Below are 18,896 nucleotides of genomic sequence, written 5' to 3'. Positions count from 1 at the left end.
CTCCCGCGGCGGCCCAAACAGGTCACGACCCGTCTGAATCACCAGAAGGGGATCCCTTGCCACCTTGGTTTCTCATTGAAGTCATGTCTTCCTATCGAAGTCCTAACATTGTAGAAAATCCAAAACTCCACCCTTCATAGCCAAACATGTAATCCCTTACACAGCAACCCGTAATTTACGCTCAAATTATCAAGATCTCCTAGTAGGTCCTTCCACTCAAGCATGTTGTGTCTTTAGGTCGTTTGCTGCCATTGCATTTCACCTATAGGATGATGGTGACTTGAGAAATCAGCTTAATGCATGTGAAAGGATTTGTGTCCACTGCAGATGTAAAGCCGTGCTCGCCAAAGGCAAAATGGGCACGGGCGCGTTCTGCTAATAAGTGACCACCTTAATGCGGTGTTTTCCTCAAGTAACTCTACTGGGTGGATAAACTGATATTCTGAAAGATTTCTTCGTAAAACATCTTCTCGGCTAACTCACAGAACTGCCGTGGGCTGCCCTTACAATTATTTATCTATTCATTTTTCTGTACCGTTCCCCCAGGGGAGCTCAAAATGCTTTACATGAACTCACGCATTTTTCCCTGTCTTGTCCTGGTGGGCTCACAATCTATCTAATGTACCTGGGACAATGGGGGGAATTAAGTGACTTTCCCAGGGTCACAAGGAGCAGCGTGGGTTTGAACCCAAGAACTCAGGGTGCTGAGGCTATAGCTTTAACCACTGCGCCACTCTAGGAATCAAAATGTAGTAATAGAGAGCCAAGTCTAGGACAATCAAGCCATTGTGGCATCATTGATGAGGCTGGCTCTTATTGGTGGAATGAGGCATTATGACATCACAATCTCAGCTCTGTTTACCAGAGCCAGAAAATTTTCACACTATATATTTATCCAATTTTCTATACCATTCTCCCAAGGGAGCTCAGAACGGTTTATACGAATTTATTCAGTGCTCAAGCGTCTGTCTGTCCTAGTGTCCTCACTGTCTGTCCTAGTGGGCTCACAATCTACCTGAGTCAATGGGGGGATTAAGTGACTTGTCCAGGGTCACAAGAACAGTGTGGGTTTGAACCCACAACCCCCAGGTGCTGAGGCTGTAGCTTTAACCACTGCGTCATACTCATCCCTCCTTTTGACACTGTAAACAAAGCCAGTGCAGAAATAGCTCTGCTTTCAATATGCCTATTCAGCTTCAGAGGCAGCTTTATAAATCTTTATTTTTGTAACAGTACTTAGGTCTTCCTCCCCTCTAAGCACCAGAACCCAAGAAATCAATTGAAGAGCAAAGAATTGCTCAGTTCCCTCTGGTTTGCAATGGAAAGATCCGTTTACAGATATCAGCAATCCGTTTAAATTATGGTGCTGGCATATAATACAGAAAGAGTTCTCTGTGCTGAACAGCAGAGAAGGAAAAATGCACCAGTGTAAAGAGAGATAAAACCCCTACTGTTCAGTGTTTGAGTGCTCGGGATGGGTTTGGAAGAGTGCCCTTTTACCCCTTGCGCTTGTTGAAGCAGGGTGCATGCCAGTAAGCCACCCTGCATTATCCTGAGAGGGATTCTTTACTGGGAGGATACGGTCTTGAGATTCTGGATTGCAGACCTCGCTGCTTTGGAGAAGAGACCATTGAGGTGAATGCCACAGAGTTCAATGAGACGCATTATACTTTGCTTTGCTTTCCTTCTTCCAGACATCTCTTTTCCTAGACGCAAAAGGTATCTGCTTTCTGGACATAAAAAATATTTTGAGACTGCGAGTCATCCAGAACGCCGCGGTCGGACTTAGATTTGGCCTTAAGAAATTTGAACACGTTGCCCCCTACGACCAAGAATCGCATTGGTTACCGACAGAGGTTCGCATTATTTTCAAGTTGGGCTGCTATTGTTGGTCAGGCACCGTTCTATCGAACTGAAACATTCCTCAACTCTAATCTCTCAAAGATCGCACGCTCTCTACGTCTTTCTGCTTGTCTGGGGTTGCAAATTTTAAAAGCTATCATGCATGCGCACTAATTCTTTGTAAACCGCACAGAACCTTTTGGTTTTGGGGTCTAGAAATTGATTTTTTATGTTATGTTTATTATTTACTGCTTTAGATCTTTGGGGAGGGGGAGCCCCAAGAAATATAGCAACTTCGTCAAAGATGCAGCTTGGCCCATCTAAGCTGCCCAGTAAGATGGCGGTCTTACGTACTGCTATGCGCAGGTTACGCTCTCTCCCCCTCTTTTTACGAACGCATAGCGCGGGTTTTAACGCTGGCAGGAATTCTATGAGCGTTGGAGCAGTTGCCGCCAGCGCTAAAACCCGTGCTTTGCGTTCGTAAAAGAGGGTGGGGTCTGTGCCTTTGCAAACGGTCATATCTGCTGCTCCATACAAGGTCCCCCCTCTGTTGCATTGTTAGAGTAGTATTTGCCATTCTGTAAAGGGTATCTCCTTTGAGTTTATTTAGAGCGGTACCTGTTACCTTGTGTAGGTGATTCCCCCCCACCCCCACCCCAGATGCTTTATTTTAAAGCATCCAAACGAAATAAAGGAAAACGTAAATTTGCTCAAAAAAATATGCAAAAATGGAAAGAAAACAAACTTTTAGAATATAACTAATTATTTTCACACAAGGCACCACTGGAACATTTTTTCGTGCCCTTACTGGGGTGTTGCATTCATCATTGGTCTTTAAGGCATATTCGTGACTAACCTTAATTTTCAATTTCAGGCTGTGATATTGACGACTGTGTGTAATAAAATGTACAAGAAGAACGCTTAACTTCTACCCGACGTTTCACTGTGCAGTTTCCTCAGGGGCCGAGCACCTTCAAACATCTACTGTATATTCTCAACTACTCCACACAACAGCCTTCATTCTGATTTCGTGTAGCTTTTTACAGATTCACGGACAATTCTTCTTATGCCCTGAAGCACAAGCCCTGTGATGTAGTTTTCTGTCTGGACACCGCTACATGGATGTCTCGCCACCATCTAAAGACGGAACTCCTTATCTTTCCTCCTCAACCTGCCTCTCGTCTCCCTATATTCTCTAGTTCGGTGGATAACGCTCTCGTCGGCTTGCAACCTTGGGGTCACCTTGGACTCATCTCTGTCCTTCTCTTCGCACATACAACAAACCACCAAAACTTGTCACTTCCCTCGCTAAATTACAGTTTTTCCTTTCCGAGCATACCTCTCGCCTGGATTACTGCAATGTGCTTCTTGCAGGTCTCCCACTAACCTATCTCTCCACCCCCCCCCCCTTCAATCTATTCAGAATTTTGCTGAGCGCACTGTGTATTCCGCCAAAGACGTTTAGCTCAAGTTACCCCTTTCCTCGGGTTGCTTCTTTGGCTCCTCTCCGCTTCCACGTTCAGTTCAAACTCCTCTTACTGACCTACCAGTGTACCCGCTCTGCAGTTCCTCAGGATCTCTCCCTATACCCCACTCTATACCCTGTTCTTTGGGTAAGTCTCTCTCATCTGTACCCTTCTCCTCTACTGCCAGCTCCCGACTTTGCCCATTCTGCATTCCTGCACCATACATCTGCCTAAATCAATACCCCAGGCTCCATCTCTGGTGGTATCCAGGCTCAAAGCCTACTTTTTCGAAGACTGCATTTAGATCCTACCGCTTCCAAATTGTTTCTCGTTCCCTCTGTAGCCCCCTACCCTCTCTTCATCAGCACCATATATTGAGCCATGTGTCCTGTGTGTCTGTCATAATTTAGATTGTAAGCTCTTTCAAGCAGGGACCGTCTCTTGCGTGTTTAATGCACAGCGCTGCACGCATCTGGTAGCGCTATAGAAATAATAAATAATTGTAGTGGTTTGTCACAAATAGGCTCTGCCTTCAGCAATTGAAACTGAGGTCGCTGGAGAACCTAATTCAGGGGTGTCAAACTACAGCTGAGATTTTCAGAATATCCTTAATGAATATTCAGAAGACATTTGCATTCCCTCCCTCCAGGATCCTGTTTGGTGAAATCGCTATAATATATAATGCAGAGGTGTTGCCTATCGCATTCTGATCAATTCCATGGAAATAGAAACTCTAGGCCTGAGTTTAGGATTCACAAAACTTTACTGCTATTCTTATATTGAATGATGAGATTATTTTAGTAAATCAAATGTTTGACTGGAGATACTTTTTCATATCTAGCTTCTGATTTTCTGTCTTAAGGTGAAAAGAACAAAATAATCCCATCTTCTTTTTTTTAGGAGAGAATCTGTAGTGTTTCTAGATGTAAAACCAGTATTTCTGTGTCTGCTTATATCATTCTTTATTCGGAAATTAGAGATTTCATTTGGAAAGTGTGACCTGGTTATACTTTTGGGTTCTACCTTGTGATACTCGGGTTTGCAAGCTGTACTGAATTAAGAAATGGGCCAGTTCTAGACCCTCTGTAAACACTTGTGTGCTATTTATTACAGGGAGATTAAGTATGTGCTCACCTTTGAGTCCCAAGGTACGTGGACCTGGTCTCTCTGATATGCAGCAGTATAGCCAGTGGTTGGCCATCAGGCATGAAGCAAACTTATTTCCGATGAAAGAAGACTTAGCCATGTGGCTAACAAACTTGTTAGGTAAGTCGATGCTTTATTCTCAAATATTTAATGTTTCTATAGGATGTGTAAAGAGAGTTTGGATTCTGGTTTTTGAATATAGTGTATGTGTATATATATATATATTTCGAAAACATCTGAAAACTTGGCTATTTTCAAAGTTGTAAATTCCGCTCCTCTCCATACTATTCCAATTCCATATTGTATCTTGTAAACCGTGCCAAGCTCTACTGTTATAGGGAAGATGCGGTATATAAGAATAGCCTTACTGGGTCAGACCAATGGTCCATCAAGCCCAGTAGCCCGTTCTCACGGTGGCCAATCCAGGTCACTAGTACCTGGCCAAAATCCAAGGAGTAGTAATATTCTAGAATCCCAAAGAGTAAGAAAAGATTCCGGAACCCCAAAGAGTAACAAAAGATTCCATGCAGAATAGCAAGATTCCGGAACCCCAAAGAGGAGCACCATTCCAAGCTACCTATCCAGGACAAGCAGTGGCTTCCTCCATGTCTTTCTCAGTATCAGACTATGGACTTTTCCTCCAGGAACCTTTCTTAAAACCAGCTACGATTACCGCTCTTAATACAACCTCTGGTAAAGGAATTACGTGGCATCTTTTTAATTACATAACCCAAAAAGGGAAATTCAAAAGACAGATATCCAAAACAAAATAAATAAACTGTTGAAAAAAGCTAACGGAGTGAGGGACTCAATCATACGCTGCAAAGCCTCAGAAACACTTAGCAGCAGAGCCCACAACTGCTACATCAAGTCGGTGGCATAAAAAAACTCTCCAGCCTCACATTCAATTGACCTTGCAGTGAATAAGGGAAACTCAACTGCGGCACGTATGCATGATGAGGCAGAACTTAATCTGGGAATCTCAGCCGATCAATCCCTCACACGCTGCACTCCAACTTCATTCACTATGCAGAGCTACAGCCAAAGATCTTTTTAATTACCCCAAATCCTAACTGCACCACAGTTAAAAAAGGTGATTCTGTAACTGGCTGCCCACACTTATGCACCATTTGCACTGTGAATACACAGAAAACTTGCACGTAAGTGTAGACTTAATGTGTGCAAATTCAACTATTAGCTACTGAAAGTAGAGACCACACATTAGCTGAGGGAAGTGTATCCATGACATCCTGTTTAGATTGTAAGCTCTTTGGAGCAGGGACTGTCTTTTTTGTGACTCTGTACAGCGCTGCTTGTGTCTGGTAGCGCTATAGAAATATTTCATAGTAGTAGTGTGAAGAGTTTCTGGGAAGCACAGCTGAGATTGTGATGTCATAATGCCTCATTCCACCAATAAGAGCCAACCTCATCAGTGATGTCACAATGGCTTGATTGTCCCGTACTCCCCTCTGCCTTCCAACCCAGCCAGCAGATTAATCGTTCCCCTTAACTGTATCCATGACATCCTGTTTAGATTGTAAGCTCTTTTGAGCAGGGACTGTCTTCTTTGTGACTCAGTACAGCACTGCGTGTGTCTGGTAGCGCTATAGAAATAATTCATAGTATTAGTAGGAAGTGGAAGTGGTTTTTTGAATGACTAGTGTAGCACACTTTTTTACACTTTATAAAGATTAATATCGGTAGCTTTGACATTAGCAATTGGAACAAAAGTTTTTTATGCCAATGATGGTAGGTAGGCAGGGCAAATAGTTGCTCACCTAGAACCTGAGGCTTTTTCTTTCGTTCAGATTGGCAAACTCGGCGCTGTCATTTTTGACAAGATTATTAGTGGGGTGTTTTTTCAGATATAGATTTGTAAATTCAAGGGGCCTTTCACTTACACATTCTGCTAACAGAATACTTTTAAGTTATTCGTACCCTAGCTGCATTTATGTTTCTGCTGTTACACACTCTTGCCTGCGCCTGTTCTGTGCTCAAGATGGATGCCGGGACCTCCCGTGGCAGTCTTGAGAGATTGCCGCTGGAAGTCCTGGAAGACGTTTCCTAGGCTGGGTGTGAGCAGGGGGAAACAGACTTGGGGGAGAGGGGCTGCCATGGGTGGCTTGAAATCGGAGAGCTGCCTCTGGGGGCGGTTCAAGAGGGCAGAGCTGCTGCCAGTGACCCTGTTTTCTGCAAGAGGATGATTGATTGTGAGGGGGAGAGAGTTTGGGTTTTAGCTGAAAATGCACTGGCATTTTTGGCTGAAATCCAAATTATGGGCCAGTTTTGGTGCTGAAACCAAAATTTGGTTAGCCTCTATCTATAATAGAATCCAGGTGTCCATATGCCCCTATAGAATAGGCTCTCATGGCAGAGCAGTGCAGTTCTTAGGAGGAGGTGCTTGCATATATAGAATTAACCCTATGTGCGGTATACGATGGCTTCACTTTCAGACACTACTATTTCAGACTCATGGAGGGCCATAATCAAAAGAAACGTCTTAAGTCACGCAAAGTTGGCACCGGTAAAATGTCCAGTCTCGAAAAGTATGTCTATTTTTATACCACATTTTCAACCAAAAATTTGTTCAAGTCCCAAACACCCAGAACAAGACCTTTTGGACATGGGAGGGGCCAGTATTGTGATGGATTGGCCACCCAGACATGGCAACAGAACAGTGGAGCACCTCAGAGGGCACTGTTGAGAACTTCACAAAAAGGGTGCCAGATAAACATCTCACCAGAACTCCCTTATAGGTTATGGTGAGCCCCCCAAACCCACTATACCTACCTATCTACCACCCCAATAGCCCTTATGGCTGCAGGTGCCACCTATATGGCAGTAGAGTAGGGTTGGGGGGGGGGAGTTGGTGGATGCATATGTTCCACCCACATGTAGTGGTTAGAGTGGCTTATGGGCCTGGGTCCTCCTCTCTATGGTTCACTAGCCCACCCCCCAGACTACTTAAGCCACCTCTGTGCAGCTCTACTAGGCTTTCCTATGCCAGGTGCTGATGTTCCGGAGGCAGGTATGTACATTTTTATTCTGAACTTTGTGGGGGTGCAGTGGGGTCAGTGAACATGAGGGGAGTGTGTGTGGGGTCTTTACTTTGTCTCTGCAGTGGTTATCTGATCACTTTCAGTACCTAACTGGGCCTCCGCGTGTGCGGATCGCCGGACTAGATGGACCTAGGTCTGATCCGGCGAAGGCGTTTCTTATGTTCTTATGACCTCTCTTTTTAGATCATCCATTTTGTAGACGTATTTAAGTTTCAGTTATGAGCTCCTTAGAGTACTGAATTACGGTGATCCAATAAACCCCACCCATATAAAAAAATTCTCCAGTGTATAGTGCAGGGTTTACAAGTTGTGAATTTTGGTCCAGCTCACTCTAAATTGGTTTCACAATGCTGTCTGCTTTCACACTGTCTACGGGTCCCACGAAAACAGATATGTTAACGGTCATCAACAATGTTCCTTATTCTGAAAGTATTTCTTCTAAAGTGCAAGGATGGTATCCCAAAGTAGTAACTCATGCTGCTTTATGTTTACGCTCATAAGAAAATGGAATTTCTATGAACTGGCTTTCTAATGTCTCTTCCTCATCACTATAATCGTGCACTCCATACAAACAGCTACTGACCATCTTCAACATCTAAAGAGCTGCAGCCTGTATGTGTGATATTTTCCTTAACTAGCATAACGGGAACAGATTATGTTCAGATTTGAATGAACCACAGTGTTTAACCCTAATAGGTAAAGGTCCGGCCAAGTGATGGTGAAGCTCGGCACTACGGATGTGCGTTCACTGGTATACTTTAAAGAAATGTAGCGCATGCAAAAAAACAATTTAATGTGTTCTAACCTACTGATTAATGCACGCTCAATCGATTTCCATGCAGCTAGGCCTCCCAAGGGGGTGGGACTTGGCACCAGTTCTATGATATATTTTGGCTGGCCCAGAGCTGCATTGGCGCCAAAAGATAGGCAAGCTACAGGTCAATGGCTGATGTAACCGGAAGTCTTCCTTCTTTCCTTGCAGGTAAGGAAATCGCAGCAGAAACGTTTATGGAGAAGTTGGATAATGGTGCTCTCCTATGTGAGCTAGCAGAGACCCTGCAAGATAAATTTAGAGACGGTAATAGTGAGAACCGATTCAGCAAGGTAAGATCCAGCCACAAGTGTATTGGGTTGATTCTGGTATTGAATAGATTCAACAGGTCTGACTGTTTTGACTTTTCTACAGAAGTAGAACGTAGGGAGAGGGGAGACATGATCGAAACATTTAAGTACCTCACGGGACGTGTCGAAGTGGAAGATGATATTTTCTTTCTCAAGGGACCCTCGGCCACAAGAGGGCACCCGCTCAAACTCAAGGGCGGAAAATTTCATGGCGACACCAGAAAGTATTTCTTCACAGAGAGAGTGGTTGATCATTGGAACAAGCTTCCAGTGCAGGTGATCGAGGCAGACAGCGTGCCAGACTTTAAGAATAAATGGGATCCCCATGTGGGATCCCTACGAGGGTCAAGATAAGGAAATTGGGTCATTAGGGCATAGACAGGGGGTGGGTAAGCAGAGTGGGCAGACTTGGTGGGCTGGAGCCCTTTTCTGCCTTCATCTTCTATGTTTCTAAATTAGATTAAGGTGCAGATCATACATAATAAAGATAAAACTTGGTATGGAGAAAACCTTATTCCTCTGTGCAAGAAGGCATTAATGTACACTTGGGATGCCACTCAATCAAACCAATAGCTAATCTCATTGGATTACATCAAAACATGTAAAACTGAACCATCCACATATCCCTTATTACTCATACAATCTCATAAAAAGGTTTTTAAGACTGTCTGCATTTAAGAAAGCCTGGGATAGGTACGTGAGAGCTCTTCAAGAGAGAAAGAGATAATGGTTACTGCGGATGGGCAGACTAGATGGGCCATTTGGCCTTTATCTGCCATCATGTTTCTAAAGCTCTATGACCTCACAATGCAGGAGTTAAGAGCCTTAGCCTATAGGAAGAGGAGATGCAAATGTTAAGAGCCTTAGCCAATAGAGAGAGGAGGAGATAATGGATGCTCTGGATGGGCCATTTGGCCTTTATCTGCCATCATGTTTCTATGTTTCTATAACCATAAAGCTCTATGACCTCACAATGCAGGAGTTAAGAGCCTTAGCCTATAGGAAGAGGAGATGCAAATGTTAAGAGCCTTAGCCAATAGGGAGAGGAGGAGATAGTGGATGCTGCGGATGGGCCATTTGGCCTTTATCTGCCATCATGTTTCTATGTTTCTATAAGATACACCACCAAAAAGTATTCCCATAAATGCCCACTACTATGGAGAGGTATAGTCTAGAGATAAGACAATGTAGTTATTTGGAGAAAAGACCTCAGTTTCCTCATCAAGAGGTCTCTATGTCTGCCGTACACAACTTAAAGCAGCATAGGAGAAAACATCCCGGGTCAGAAAAACTCCACTACATACTACTAGTAAAGCAACTATTAATTAGAATCAAAAGGACTAGTAGTAAGAAAAAAACTTATCTCTTAACGTCACAATTCTCCAGGTGAGACAAGAATCCGGTTAGATAATATAGGAATGTCACATTAATCTTCATCCATTAAGACTCCCGACAGGCCCTGTTTCGCTATCGCTGCATCAGGGGAAGTCTCTAGAACTGAAGATCAAATAGGCATGTAAGTATAATTCCATTCATCTCAGTATTAGTAAAAAAGAAGGAATAACATCTCGTTACTTACATGTAACATAAACATACATGTTTCTATAACCATAAAGCTCTATGACCTCATAATGCGGGTATAAAGAGCCTTAGCCTATAGGAAGAAGAGATGCAAATGTTAAGAGCCTTAGCCAATAGGGAGAGGAGGAGATGGATGCTCTGGATGGACCATTTGGCCTTTATCTGTCATCATGTTTCTATGTTAGTATCCTGACATCTAGTCCCTAAATTACTCTATGCCTTCCAGGTAACCACTGTGCTAGATTGGTTAACTTAATAACTCAAAACCTTCCTTGAAATCTCTAGTCCTGGTTAATGTCCTCTCTTGTTGAGCCTGTACTTCAGTTTTTTCTGTTTTTGTGCCTTCTGTACATCCATATGAAACCTGAATGTGGTTCTGGTAAAAAAATGAACCTAAGGGAAGGATTTTGAATCCACCTTTTAACTTTTTGAGTTGTAGACCGAGGAGGTTACATTCAGGTACTGTAGCGTAGCATTGCCTCAGCATATAACTCTAGATTTGTAAGGCAGACCTGGTATTGATATTAACCAAAATCGTAAAAATGTCAACTTTGAATTGCTATTGAATAATGAAAGGAAAATGGTAGAGGGAGGGAGTTTATTACAATGATTTTGGTTTTCTGCCAGTTGAATTAAAACGATCCCCCTCACTATACTTCCTGCTTTAAATGTGAAGTAATGGAACTCTTTTTGCTTTCAAAACAGAGAATTAAAAGGTCTGAGAAACAATTTGATGGATCTGTTGATTATCGGGGTCTTTCTTTAAATGTTTGCAGACCAATGTTTAGACTGATTTCATTTTCTCATTTTAATTCATCGTTAACTTTACAAAGCTTTCATTTTAGAAACAAAACCCTACTTAAAAAAAAAAAAAAAAAAGTTGTGATTTGTAGCATTGGTGAAAGTGGGTTAATCTGGTGGAATGTTTCTAGCGTTACCTCATGCATTTCACTCGCACTTTCACATCCTGCCTGAAACCATATGCATGCACATTTAGACGAGAGGGGACCTGTTTCCATGATATCTGAGAGCAGAGACTGAGCACTGCAGTTTCAAAGCATGTGATACACTACACTATGTCAACAGAAGTCAGCCCTGCCATATGGAAACCTAATTATTCCTGAATGATGTGCTATAGGACAAATATGTTCAAGAAGCTGAAATTACTTGAAAGAAAATTGCCCAATTTTATAATTTTCCCTTTAAAATTGTTGTGCTTTTATGAAGAATTTTGTTGGTAATAATGGTGTTGAAAACACCAAAGGCAGTGGTGAGCCCATGTACAGGGCAATGTTTTTAATGGTGCTTAAAATTGAATGCACAAATAAGCGCTAACAGTTATTGCATGGGCATCTTGCTAAATGTTGTTCAGGATCACTGACTTATGACATGTGCACTGTGTTAGAATTTGGGGGATCCGCAACTAAGTTAAATGTAGGGATCTCTTAGGGAGAGGAGGAGATACTGGATGGCAAAGAAAAATGGGGAGACCCAATGATCCCCAGTGAAAACAAAAACAAAAAACTGTGGATACAGATGTTCTGAAGATAATTTATTACACACTGATATATAAAACCATGAAAATTCAATTTAAAAAGTACAATGATAAAAAAAATACAGTGATAAAAATCCAACCGGACCCTACACGGTCCGTGTTTCGGCGAACATGCCTTCCTCAGGGGTCCAATGGTTTGCAAACTCACATATAAAGAATTGGACTAAACAAGTGAGCAAAGAACATCGCAGACAAGCTGAAGTAGCAAAAAAATGCCCATCTGCAGTAACCATTATCTCTCTCCTTATTGGCTAAGGCTCTTAACATTTGCATCTCCTCTTCCTATAGGCTAAGGCTCTTTACACCTGCATTGTGAGGTCATAGGGCTTTATGGTTATAGAAACATTGTAACATGATGGCAGATAAAGTCCAAATGGCTCATCTAGTCTGCCCAACAAAGAAAAATGGGGAGACCCAATGATCCACAGTGAAAACAAAAACAAAAACTGTGGATACAGATGTTCTGGAGATAATTTATTAAACACTAACATATAAAACCATGAAAATTCAATTTAAAAAGTATAATGATAAAAAATACAGTGATAAAAATCTAACCGGACCCTACACGGTCCGTGTTTCAGCGAACACGCCTTCCTCAGGGGTCCAATGGTTTGCAAACTCACATATAAAGAATTGGACTGAAAACAGTCTATTGTCTTTAAACAAGTGAGCAAAGAACATCGCAGACAAGCTGAAGTAGCAAAAAAATGCCCATCTGCAGTAACCATTATCTCTCTCCTTATTGGCTAAGGCTCTTAACATTTGCATCTCCTCTTCCTATAGGCTAAGGCTCTTTACACCTGCATTGTGAGGTCATAGGGCTTTATGGTTATAGAAACATTGTAACATGATGGCAGATAAAGTCCAAATGGCTCATCTAGTCTGCCCAACAAAGAAAAATGGGGAGACCCAATAATCCACAGTGAAAACAAAAACAAAAACTGTGGATACAGATGTTCTGGAGATAATTTATTAAACACTAACATATAAAACCATGAAAATTCAATTTAAAAAGTATAATGATAAAAAATACTGTGATAAAAATCCAATCGGATCCTACACGGTCCGTGTTTCGGCAAACACGCCTTCCTCAGGGGTCCAATGGTTTGCAAACTCACATATAAAGAATGGGACTGAAAACAGTCTATTGTCTTTAAACCTGTGAGCAAATAACACCGCAGACAAGCTGAAGTAGCAAAGCAACCAGGCTAATGGACATCTTATTAGAGACCATTTGTTGGTTAAGCTTGCAAAATGAGAGCCATAAGGTATTACAAAGCTACTTGCTTTTGATACATGCATAAACCAGCACTTAGGGCTCCTTTTACAAAGCTGCGTTAGGGCTTTAATGTGCGGAATAGCGTGTGCCGAATTGCCGCGCGCGCTAGACCTTAACACCAGCATTGAGCTGGCGTTAGTTCTAGAAGCGTAGTGCGGGTTTAGCGCGCGCTATAAAACGCTAGCGCACCTTAGTAAACGGAGCCCTTAAATTTTTAGTTTGCATAAATGTCTTACAAAGCCAAGTATCTGCATATACCAAGGGGCACTGCCTGGAAGAAGGGAAAGACATGTCCACAGATCTTGGCCATTTGTTTCTGTGCGCAGCTGTAATTTTTGTGTGTGAAACCTGATTAAGTGAACTAAGTGAGCTTTGCTAGTTGCTCATTTTGGAAATAAGTCCATTTTCTTTGACTAGAATGTATTCATCCTAGAAGCATTAGTAGCAAATGAATCTTCCAAGTTTTTGATGCGAGGCGAACTTGTCCCTTGAATTCCACCGCAAAGTTCTTGCACCACTTCTTAACCCATGAGTCAGCCTGGAGCAGTACAAAGACTTCATTCTGTGCTGTATTACTGACCTCTAAGGTGAGATCATGTGTCAAAAGTGTTCCAAAATGCCAGCTCCGGATCAGGTAAACCTTCCTAATCTGCGTGAATCATTTGGATTGGGCGCATTGATGTTTTTAACTAATTAAAAGCACAGCCTGAGCAAAGACCTTTTTAAAAGCTCTCTAGAGAGAATGTCTGGCTTCTGTAAAATATTCTAAAACTAGTCTGCTTCAGAACAGAACCAGATACTCCATAAATCACATTTCATAGCCATGCTGCACAATCCAAGCAGATTCGGTTCAGAATTCCTAAGCTGTGATTATATAGATTCTTATGTTTCGATTTTTCCTTACCTTAGATGACTAAAGATTAAGATATGCCTCTACCTTATAAAAAGTCATTATTGGATGGCCATAATATATTTAAGAACTGCATTTCTGTGGATGTAAGGGCTTTGCTGTGCAGACTAGAAAGCAGTCTTTGTAATAAAGCTGGAGGTTTACGCTTTTGTTAAAAACAACTACATTGACTACCAGTCTATGTATTATTGAAAACAATTTTAAAATTCTTACTCTTACTTATTAGACATTTCATACAGGTGTTCCAGATTATTTTTCTCAGTGGAGTAGAGTAAACAGTGGAGTGCCACAAGGATCTGTACTGGGACCAGTGCTATTTTAATTTTATTTATTAAATTTTCAATACTGTTCTCCCAGGAGAGCTTAGAACGGTTTACATGAGTTTATTCAGGTACACAAGCATTTTTCCTTGTCAGTCCCGGTGGGCTCACAATCAATCTAATATACCAGGGTCACAAGGAAGGGTGCTGAGGCTGTATTTAACTTATTTATAAATGATCTGGAAATTGGAACAAGTGAAGTGATTAAATGCGCAGATGACATATTGGGAAGAATAACCCAAACCACAGTTACCCGATGCTAGGGTCCCCCTTGGGGGTTAGCGCCCAAGAAAGGGATCTGAGTATCATTATAGACAGTACAATGAAACCTGCTCAATGTGCAGTGGTGGCCAAAAAGCAAACAAGATGCTAGGAATTATTTTAAAAAGACTAAGAATGTTGAAATGCTTCTGTATCACTCCATGGTGTGACCTCACCTGGAGCACTGCATTAAATTCTGGTCTCCTTATCTCAAGAAAGATATAGCGGCTCTAGAAAAGGTTCAAAGAAGAGCGACCAAGATAATAAGGAGATGGAACTCCTCTGGTATGAAGACAGACTAAAAAGGTTAGGGCGCTTCAGCTTGGAAAAGAGAAGGCTGAGGGGAGATATGATTGAAGTCTACAAAATCCTGAGTGGAGTAGAACGGGTACAAGTGGATCGATTTTTCACTCGGTCAAAAATTACAAAGACTAGGGGACACTCGATGAAATTGCAGGGAAATACTTTTAAAACCAATAGGAGGAAATATTTTTTCACTCAGAGAATAGTTAAGCTCTAGAACGCATTGCCAGCGGATGTGGTAAGAGCGGATAGTGTAGCTGGTTTTTGTTGTCCAGCTCTCTTCAGTGTGAACTGCCTAGAAGTCATCTGATTATGGTGCTATAGAATAATAAAGTTATGTTATGTTTTAAGAAAGGTTTGGACAAGTTCCTGGAGGAAAAGTCCATAGTCTGTTATTGAGAAAGACACGGGGGATACCACTGCTCGCCCTGGATCGGTTGCATGGAATGTTGCTACTATTTGGGGAACCACTGAGCTAGAGGGTTATCTGATTTATGTTTGTGGGTTGTTGGGTGTTTTGGTTTGTTTGTTTTTTTTTTGTTTATTTTAAAAAGTTTATTTTTCAGAAGTGTTTTGTTGCCCTGTAATGAAATGGGAAAACGCAGCTATTTTCAAAAAAAAACCCTGCTGCTTCTCTTGGACAAATATGGCTCAGTTTCTCTGTTGGTCTTTATCTTCCGTTATTTAATATGCTACTTTGTTTCTCTTTCTTAGAACCTCCCAGGGAAGAAAATTCCGTGCCGAGCCAACGCCCCCTCGGGGTCATTTTTTGCAAGGGATAACACTGCCAATTTCTTATCCTGGTGTAGAGACGTCGGGGTGGGCGACACATGCCTATTTGAATCCGAAGGTTTAGGTATGTATAGACTACTACTTTGAATATTTAGTTTCTCGGAGGCACTAACGCTCATTTGCATGCAAGTAAAACTGCTTGTTAAAAGGTTTATTTCTCAGATCTTCGTTGAAGTTTTTCCCCCTCCCAGGGCCTAATTATGGGTGTTGAGGAGGTACCAGGTTGTGAGTGATCAGGAGGTGCTGTGTTAGCAATAGTGGAGAAGCCCTGGTGGTTAGAGCAATGGACTAAGAACTGGGGGTTGAGGTTGGCATCTTGCTTCTGCCACTCGCACACTTGTGACTTTTGAATGAAACATTTTCTCTCCCATTGCCTTGGGAACTTTTTGGTGAGGAGCATTCATGTAAAATGTTTCTTTATTCAAATTCGATATACCACTTAAGACCAAAGCAGTTTACAAACCTAATGTATCCTAAATATAAACATAAAAAAAGAAGAAATAATTTTAGGAACTTACATCATATCTCTAGGAAAGGCCTAGAAACACACACACACACGTCATTCGAGACCCTCTCATTCATGTTGCTCACATCTAGTATTCCAATGAAAAATGGTGTTGCCTCTGGTAATGAAGCTGGTTTTTAAAAAAACGTTTGGACAAGTTCCTGGAGGAAAAGTCCATAAACTGCTGTTGAGACAGACATGGAAGAAGCTACTGCTTGGCATGGAATCCTGCTACTATTTGCTTTTTTGCCAGGTATTAGTGACAGTTTAGCATATAACGCTACATATAAAACACATTCGTTATCGTTATAGTGACTTGAAGTAACCCGTGGCCCGTCACTAGGACCTATTACAGCAAGTGGGGGAGAGTCCTGACCCACTGTACAACAAAGCAAGATTAGATAAACGATCCCTTCTAACCATCGTTGTAATCTTTGTACAGTTCCTTTTATGAAAGAAAATGTGCCTTTTTTCTTCATGGCTTCAATGCGGTATTTTCATGGGAAAAAAAATAGCCCTACTGTTCATTTGAGAGATGAACTTCAGATAAGCAGAAGGAACTATTTGGCTGAAAGATAAATCTGTTTGTATGGGTAATAAATGAAGCCTGTGTCTTGGTATCAAGAGGCTCCTGTCTTCAGCTCCCGAAAAGGTCTAGGTTGAAGACCCCGTCTCTGCTGCAATTGATAGCTTACCTCGACACTGACTGTCCTCATTGTTGGCTCATATTCATGAATCTCCAGCTTCTCATCAACTCTATAAACGGATAAAATGGATAACGTTGACAGCCTGAGAAAAGGTTCCCCCTCCTCCAGCCTGGTACACAGGTCCTATACCGGTTATATATACACTTTATGATGTATGTTTCCTGGTTAAACTGAAGATTTTTGCAAAGGAATGGGGTACGTAATATAAAGTTGCAGATATATTTTAGTCAGAGCTACACTGACGGATCCTTTTACTAAGGCGTGCTAGCCGTTTTAGCCTGCGCTAAATATTACCGCAAACTAAACGCTAACACATCCATAGACTATAACGGATGCATTAGTAAATGTTACCGCTCCTTAGTAAAAGGACACATTGATGGTACTTATTTATATATTTTTTAAAAAAATTGAGCAGGTCATTAAATAATGTACATTAATTAATTGCACCTCTCCTCTTATTTTAAATATATAATGAAACCAGCTAGGCATTCCTAATCATTCTTTCACGGGGATGTAAGCAAGATAAGTCGGCTGGTGGAGTGACCAGTGGTAGTGATTTTTAAATTCTGATTTGTTAAATCCAAATGTGTACATGATTCAGTTTCTGCTTAATTTGTGGAAGTAGACCGAGAAGCCGATGGGTGCTACAGCAGTCTAGAGAATGAGACAGGATCTACCTCCATACCTGTCCCGTCACTGCCATCCCTTCAAGCTCTGTCCTCATCTTAATCATAAGTGTTCGAGGCTTGTGAAGATGAGGAGACAGCTTGCGGGGATGGCGATAGATCCGTGCCATTCTCTATAGGAGGCACCTCCATTATTGAACAAGATCCTTTGACTATATATTATGTTCAGGGAGGGATAGTCTTGAATTGTTTGACACTCCCGTTTATTTTGAAATGTTGGTGCCTATGTACTCTACCCTTGAAGAGATCTAATAGAGCTCCCACTGAAGTCATTGTCCACAATGTATGATCCATGTTGGTTTAATTGACTGTTATAATGTTGGATGGTTATAGGATGTGGAGCCAGAGATCAATTGAAGCCTGTTTCACCCAGAAAGAATCTCCTCAAGAAATCGGTTTGCTTTCCCGTGTGCTCGCATGCCAGCATGTAGAGTATCTGTTGTGTTATTTTGTCTGGTTTTGTAGCTCTTGTCATCTCTGAGTGAATCATGACAGCTTCTCAAATGATCTTATCCTGTTTGATAAACCACACTTCTGTGCATACTATTCTAATTTACTGGGATCCCTAAGGGAAATGCATGGATTTTGTATGCTCTAAATTTTTAAAGTGCACCAGCACATGTAACAAGGCTTATGCATAGAGTCAGGTTGTATGCCTTAGCTGTGACCTGCACTAAAAATTTTCATTATCACATTTTGAAACAAACTGAAAATATGAGAAAACATGAGAAAAAAAAATCACAATTAATTGAAGAAGACTAACACAGGGCTTAATTTGCCATATTTATAATTTAGCACTGCCTGGAATTGACCATCCAGTTTTCGCACCTATTCTGAAATAGCGATAAAAAGCAACTTTATTTTGGAGTTATTTTATTTTTTATTATTTACATTCAAGTACTCGGGTACTTTCCCCTATCTGTCCTGGCAGGCTATCTAAAGTACCTGGGGTAAAGGGAGGATTAAGTGACTTTCCCAGGGTCACAAGGAGCAGCATGGGATTTGAACCCACCACCTCAGGGTGCTGAGGCTGTAGCTCTAACCTCTGCGCCACACACTCCGAATAAGACATTTGAAGAAACGTTGTGGGTCCTCTTGTGTCTGCTAGGATAAATGTGTTTTAACAATCGGGCCATCGTTCTTGTGTTTGAGTGAGCAATCGCTTTGAGGACGATAGAAGAATTTTTAATTTATTGATCAAATCTAAGAAGAGATTCTATGGCCTGAGGATCTATAAAAGGGAAGAGCCAGATAGCAAAATATGCCTCCATTGGACGCCTCTACTTTTTGGCCATCCATCCTTGGGTAATAGCTGCTTGTCTGCTTCTCCTTGATTCCTCCAAGCATCGCACCGCCCCCATC

The 18,896-nt window shown here is 41.7% G+C and overlaps 1 protein-coding gene across 1 annotated transcript in view; it reads left to right on the top strand.

Moving 5' to 3' along the window:
• Nucleotides 1–18,896, top strand: part of GAS2 (growth arrest specific 2) — a 59,632-nt gene that overhangs the window by 2,609 nt on the left and 38,127 nt on the right. The window contains exons 2-4 of the mRNA XM_033928230.1: nt 4,422–4,574; nt 8,496–8,617; nt 15,559–15,700. Coding sequence (XP_033784121.1) covers nt 4,433–4,574; nt 8,496–8,617; nt 15,559–15,700 — 406 coding nt within the window. The 5' untranslated portion in view covers nt 4,422–4,432. The remainder of the gene's footprint in view (nt 1–4,421; nt 4,575–8,495; nt 8,618–15,558; nt 15,701–18,896) is intronic.

The sequence above is a fragment of the Geotrypetes seraphini genome, chromosome 19, assembly GCF_902459505.1.
Source record: "Geotrypetes seraphini chromosome 19, aGeoSer1.1, whole genome shotgun sequence".
Lineage (NCBI taxonomy): Eukaryota > Metazoa > Chordata > Amphibia > Gymnophiona > Dermophiidae > Geotrypetes > Geotrypetes seraphini.
This window is presented reverse-complemented; position numbering and strand designations above follow the sequence as displayed.